This window comes from Neolamprologus multifasciatus, chromosome 2 (genome assembly GCF_963576455.1).
Source record: "Neolamprologus multifasciatus chromosome 2, fNeoMul1.2, whole genome shotgun sequence".
NCBI lineage: Eukaryota > Metazoa > Chordata > Actinopteri > Cichliformes > Cichlidae > Neolamprologus > Neolamprologus multifasciatus.
The window spans coordinates 33632651-33639171 of record NC_140440.1 but is presented as its reverse complement, the minus strand read 5'-3'; the positions used below and the strand labels follow the sequence as shown (position 1 = coordinate 33639171).

The 6521-nt window shown below is 42.3% G+C and overlaps 1 protein-coding gene across 1 annotated transcript in view; it reads right to left on the bottom strand.

The window, feature by feature from the left end:
* Positions 1-680: 680 nt before the first annotated feature.
* Positions 681-6521, bottom strand: part of zdhhc9 (zDHHC palmitoyltransferase 9) — a 32030-nt gene continuing 26189 nt past the window's right edge. The window contains exon 9 of the mRNA XM_085173629.1: positions 681-3392. Coding sequence (XP_085029755.1) covers positions 3210-3392 — 183 coding nt within the window. The 3' untranslated portion in view covers positions 681-3209. The remainder of the gene's footprint in view (positions 3393-6521) is intronic.

Sequence of the window (6521 nt, the reverse complement as noted above, 5' to 3'; positions counted from 1 at the left end):
AAACCTCCAGCAGAACCAGGCTCAGGGAGGGGCGGGGCCATCTGCTGTGATTGGTTGGGGTGAGAGAAGGAAGACAGGATAAAGACATGCTGTGGACAAATGGTGCAACATCTCAAAATGTTTTAGTTAATAGTGAATTTTTTTTACATAAACTGAAATTATGACTTATGATGCCAATTTATTTATTTCGGTGATATAAACAAAGTAAATGGCCTGTATTTATATAGCGCTTTACTCAGTCCCTAAGGTCCCAAAGCGCTTTACACACCCATTCACACACACATTCACACACTGGTGATGGCAGCTACATTGTAGCCACAGCCACCCTGGAGCGCACTGACAGAGGCGAGGCTGCCGGACACTGGCGCCACCGGGCCCTCTGACCACCACCAGTAGGCAACGGGTGAAGTGTCTTGCCCAAGGACACAACGACCGAGACTGTTGGAGCCGGGGCTCGAACCGGCAACCTTCCGATTACAAGGCGAACTCCCAACTCTTGAGCCACGTAAGCTTCCATGAAAGGGTGTTTTCCCATCTATTCTCTTTTTTGTGTTAACTTTTCTCTTCCATGATTCAGCGGTTCGTGATTACCCTGCATATCAAACAAATCTCCCGCTGAATGCTTTTTAAATAAGAACGACCGAGCAGCCTCCCGCTGACAGAAGAAAACTTTAACAAAGTTATAATAAGACAACATGTTTTTTATTTACCAGACACAATGATCATGTAAAAAGAAGTGAATAAATTGAATGAAATACATATATCACAGTGTTGATACCAAACAAAGTGGACATAAATAAGTGTTCCATCAACGGTATAGTACTGTATCTGTATACATAATGCGATGTAATAATCAGATCAGAGCATTCACGTCTGATCCCGCTTTGAAAACAGGAATAAATACAAGAGCTCGGCTCGGTCTCTCTGTGGTCTGCAGACTTTCAGCTAAACCTTCAATTTCATCCTCCCTTTGAACATCACGAGCTTCCCTTTTTTTTTCCCCTTCTCAAAAATCGAACATCATACATTCTTGCTTCTCGGTGACAATTAAATACACCAAACTATCTTTAAATACTTTCCACAAGAAAGCCCACTAAGTTCAGCTTTAGTTGAAAACAAAGAAAAAAAGGTCTCGATTTACTGTAAATTTGAGCATTTCTCTGAGTTTTCCAAACAAATACTCAGTAATTACACTTCTTTACACTACTACACACTTCACAGCATCCTCCAACAGAGACATGTCAGGGATTACCTGAGAGCAGGTAGAAAGAATTCCTCGAGAGCTGAAACAGTTAGAGAATGAACGAGTTAATGAAGTTTTAATGCTTTTACCCCATCAAGTTTTTAAAGCTGTAAAGTCTGACGGTTAAATAAAAACGATGGCATGCCCGTCCTCAATTCACCCTAAACTTTATTCTCTACCCTTGATTTTAGAGTCTGATACGGTGCTAAAACTTCTACACAAGTATATTTCACAAACACAAACTCTGTCTTGCATACGGCACAATCACTAACTCTCACTATCAGCTAACATCAATTAATACAAAGGATCTGCTTGACTCCTTCTCTGATTGGTCTTTGCACAGATGCTGTACCCTCAGGCGATCGTTGTGACCCAAGCAAAATAAAAGACACGTAGGGGGGGTGAGGATAAAAGTTTGTTTTTTAAAAAACATTCTCTGCGATAATGAGCCTGACACAGCTGGTTGCAGCGAAAGCTGCACCGGTCGTGGGCGTACTGTACAAAAAAAACTGTGCAAGTAAAAGGAGGAGAGGAGTAAGATGAGACTTTTCTACAGAGGCAGAACACGGCAGGAAGAGAGAGGACTGGGAGGAAGATCAGGAGGAGCTCAAAGGCTGAATAATTAACTCTGGCTACACACTTCGTTCTTTCATCCTCACCCAGCAGCTGAGTTTTCAGCACATCTATCGCTGCTGAAGCAACCTGCAGTTAAAAGATGGCTTTGCTTAGTTGTTTATTACTCACAAGCTCCTTTTCAGTGACCTGCGATATTTTAAAACGCAGCAACATAAACTCACAGGTCTCTGTGATCCTTTCAGCTAAATAGCGATTATTCCTTCTCAGATTTGGAAAATTCACAGTTTGTCAACAACATAAAAATTGTAGTGTTTAAGTAGAAGATTCATGCTTTTTCCTTTATATCACCTCCACAGGTTAGCACTGGATTAATGATTTGAAGGGCTCCTCTGTTGGTGAACCTCAGCTGCTACAGATGGATGCAACCGTTACATTAAGGCACTGGTACTACGAGTGTCTCTACGCTCATCAGGCCTTTTCTCACGTATGAGACTTTAAATGTGCGTGACTCATCTGTTTCAGAGCGCCGATGGCACACTACATCCTTGATTAGATAAAAAAAAGAAAATAACGTAAAAAATGAAAGGACAGGCGTTGGTCTGGATGAGATCACTTTGTTAAGAAAAGATGCACATCAGTGACACCAGTACTTGAATGCAGCAGTATCAGAGTACAAGGTAGACTTTGCCTGGAAGGAGCCTTAAATGAATTTCTCAGCTAAGGATTCACACGTTCTCCTGCTGCCTGGACATCAGGAGCTCTGACTGAAAGGTGAAACCCTTCATCGCCACACTCTTCTCAAAGCTGCTCCTCCAGCCTTCTCGTGGTTTGCATAGGGCGTGTAATGTATGCACAACATAAACTGACTGTATGTATGAAGTTGTACACATGTCCAGAAGTGATAGCTTCTGTTTTTGCCAGAGACTTGCAAGGATATTTGAACTGGCCTCTTATAATAAATGTCATTACGCTATTTTAAATATAAACATACTTGAGTACTGACAGTCAGAGGAAGCCCACGGGTGAACTGTGGGGCCGTCGAGAGCTTGGGGAGTGTCTTTCTGCGGCACCCCAGCAGCTTTTTTCCCCCTTATGCGTTTTTTTTTTTCCATGCAGTGTTCAGGAGACGGGAAGCTGCTGACTTTCCATTTAATTACTTCTCCTGCAGGAGCGAACGTCAATCAAACTCCTCTGCAGCTACCAGTGAGAAAAAGCAGGGAAGAGGAGGAGCTGCAGCAAAATCTCCGCTCTTCTGAGGGATTGATGGGCAGGAGTCGGAGAATAACTGAGTCCTCCTCGCAGTAGTCAGACATTGATTATTAATGCTTCAGTTCCTGACCAGGCAGGATGCTGGAGGAGCAGCCCCGATGACAGCCGCCCTCTAATGCAGCTAATGGGCCCTTTCCTTGGTGACGGAAGCCTCTGCATCAGTCTCGGGTGAAGCCAGGGGTGGGACTTTCGTAGCTGCGGGGTGCTCCTCTTTTGGGGAGGCGCTCTTCTCCGCAGAGGCAGCAATGCTCGGCTTGGCATCATCAGGTGTGTGCTCGTTGGGGATGAGCGGAGCTGTGGTTTTCTGTAGGTAGAAGACAGTGGACATGGTCACTGAAAATGTGGGGGTTATAGCAGTGCCAATATTGCTGCAATCAGTGGTATTATCATACTTATTATGTCAATACTGTAATGTTATTTTGAGTTAGAATAAAGTGAGACTTGCACTTGACTTGGGTGTGCAAATGCCTCACTGCCACTGGTTTGACAGCAACCCCCAATTTCGTAGCAGCTATTAACTGGAATTGATGTGCAATTCTCTTCCCTGGAGGACAGCACGCTGAAAAGATGCAGTAACGACAAACTGATCTGAATCAGATGATTAACAGGAAGTAGAACATAAAACAGGCGAATCTTTCTTTTGTTCCAGACTGGGTGGAGACAACGCAGTCGCTCCTTTTATATTAGAAATTCATAAACTATTATCACATTTACATTTTCTATATTAGGAAGAGATGGAGAGTTGCTAAATTAAAAAACAAAAAGATAAAACGGTGTGCTCTGAACTCATGGTTTGGACCCCACCCAAGTCTGAATGCCGCCTTCATTTTGATCTGAGCTGCACACCTGCAGGTTTTGTGCCTGCGTCTCGCTCAACTGTGATGCTGCGACATAAAAACACCCGCTAAAGCACTCAGAAGCTTTTGTGGTAAGACCGAGTACAACAGAGGTCGTTATTGCCATCACAACAGATTGTAATGAAGCAATAGTAGCAATACACTGAGTCATTCCATCAAAACATCGGCTGACGCTCGTTTCCAGTGGAAAAACGGCTAAAATCACCACTTAAAGTTCAGCTCAGTGACGACAGAGTACTAAAAGGTCACGCGTTACTGATATTGTACTGACTTCCTTTGGCTCAGCTTTTATTTTTTTAAAGACTGAAGTCAAATTCAAAGTTGAAAGTTGTGTTTTATTTTATTGGTACTTCAGTAACAGCTTATTCTGGGCTGTGTGAGTATGTTGGAATCAGCTTTGACTGACAGTTGCCGAGCAGAGATGGTCAGCAGATTCGGATTCACATGCTGATGCTTACTTGACGAACAAACGTGTGCCTCGTCACATTTTCTGAACTCAGTTAAAATCAGTCAGATAATAAAATAAATGTAGAAATATCAATGTAAAAGAATAAAACCTGAAAAAGCTCACAGAGAAGACACCTCCCCAATGCCATGAAGTGCTTGAGTACTGCTGGATCATTTATTGGTTTACTTCCAGTGCAAGCTGTGGATTCCCTCTTTAGTACCATTTTTAAAACTATATAATTTATAAAAAAATATCTTTGTGATTCTTCTTCTCCTTTGCTGGAACTAATTCCTTTATCAAAAACGATAACTTCAACAATCTTAACTTTGATTTTGATTTTGAATCCATCCCTCAAAGGGCTTGGTGATTTGGGTTTCCACTGACTGCTGTCACATCATTTTGCTCTCAACACAATGTATGCCAGTAAAGATTTTTCAACTTGAGTACTTCATCTAGATCTTTTTGAACACTATGTATTTGTTTCCATGTCCATTTTGAGATGATAGGTTTATGCTACAAACCTATTCGCTGGAACATTAAGGACAATTCAACTACACAGCAAAAAGCATTAAACACCAAGTACGCAAAGTTCTTCCTGTTACTCATGCATGAGGGAGAGAACCACGACAAGCGCCGTTCCTTCGCTTGACCCCAGTCGCTCTCGTCCGCTCCCCCATAACACTGCTCTTTTATTGAGGTTACATGAATATACATAGCTTCATTAACATATGACGTCTACATACAAACAAAGAGTACCTTGTGTGTGTGTGTGTGTGTGTGTGTGTGTGTGGGGTCATAAATGACTTCCCTAAACCTGCTGGTCTGGAAGTCCAACAGTTCATCTAAACAAAAGGCACTTAGACTAAAACAGATATAGCTACGTTTATCCTACCATAAAACAATAAGACAAGGTACGACCTCTCCCGTGCTCCCAGAGTGCTCTGGAATGCACACAAAGTTTGCAGACTATTGAAGATCAAACTTATACCAATCTAAAACTAATTATAAAACTCTAAGCATATATAAGTAGATATTTCTAAGCATAAATGACAATCAACAATACAAAACCTAACATGAGAACTCAGAACACATTTATTATATAGTAGACATGATTTCATATGCAGCAAAACACACTAATCATCCAAGTGCATATTCAATTCAGGGTCACAGGAAGGGCGACAGGACAACCTGGACAGGCTGCCAATCCACCACAGGGCTAGCACGGTGATGCAGACAAACAAATCATGTGTTTGGACTGTGCAAGAAAGCAGGAATGCCTGCAGAGAACCCATATAGGCACAGAAAAGATCCCAACACACCATTTAAAAGTAAGTGCACTTCCAAAAATGCAATTATTGTTTGCAGCACAACTAGAAAAGTATTAAACCACCATGCATGGACACAGCGACAGTTACAGGATTTTTCACTTTAACTTTAACGTTTCCAAGACTTAAATGGTTGCTCTGTATAGTGTTCGTTTAAGCAGGTGTACAGGACGCCGGTTTAGCCAACTGGACAGAGCAGGCGACCCATACGCCATAAGGTAAAAGCACCTCGAGGCCATTTGTTGTGCACCTTTCCCCGGTCTTTCCCATTTTCTCTCCACTGTCCTACATTATCAAAAAAGCCTAAAAAGCCCACAAAATATGTCTAAAAGTAAAAAGCAGATCTTGAAGTCAAGCTCGGCCTCAATCCCAGCTGATCACGTGATCTCAGTGAAAGCACATGTTCGCTAACAGTTCAGCTGATACCCGTCCACACATACAAACAAATCTTACACAGGCTGCGCTGTTTAAGCTGCTTTCACCGGTCCTCAGCTGCTGTGCATCTGCAAGCCACTTTGTGACCCACTTGTGCTTCATCTCCCCCTTTCATGCTGTATTTGGCTTAACCAGTGCCTTATTTATTTTCACTAATACCTGTTCTATTCTGTGCAGGTCTTGCTGCTCCATTTTTGTACATAAAAGGGCGAGGAGGTCCCAGAACAGAGCTATAATACCCAATATAAATTACTGCAGATGGGAATAATCCTGACTATACTGGTCCTGTTTGCATTTAAAGCAGTGGAACAAACACAAGTGAATGCAAAACGCCAGCATCTGTATGCTAAGAAGAGGCACAAAATGGC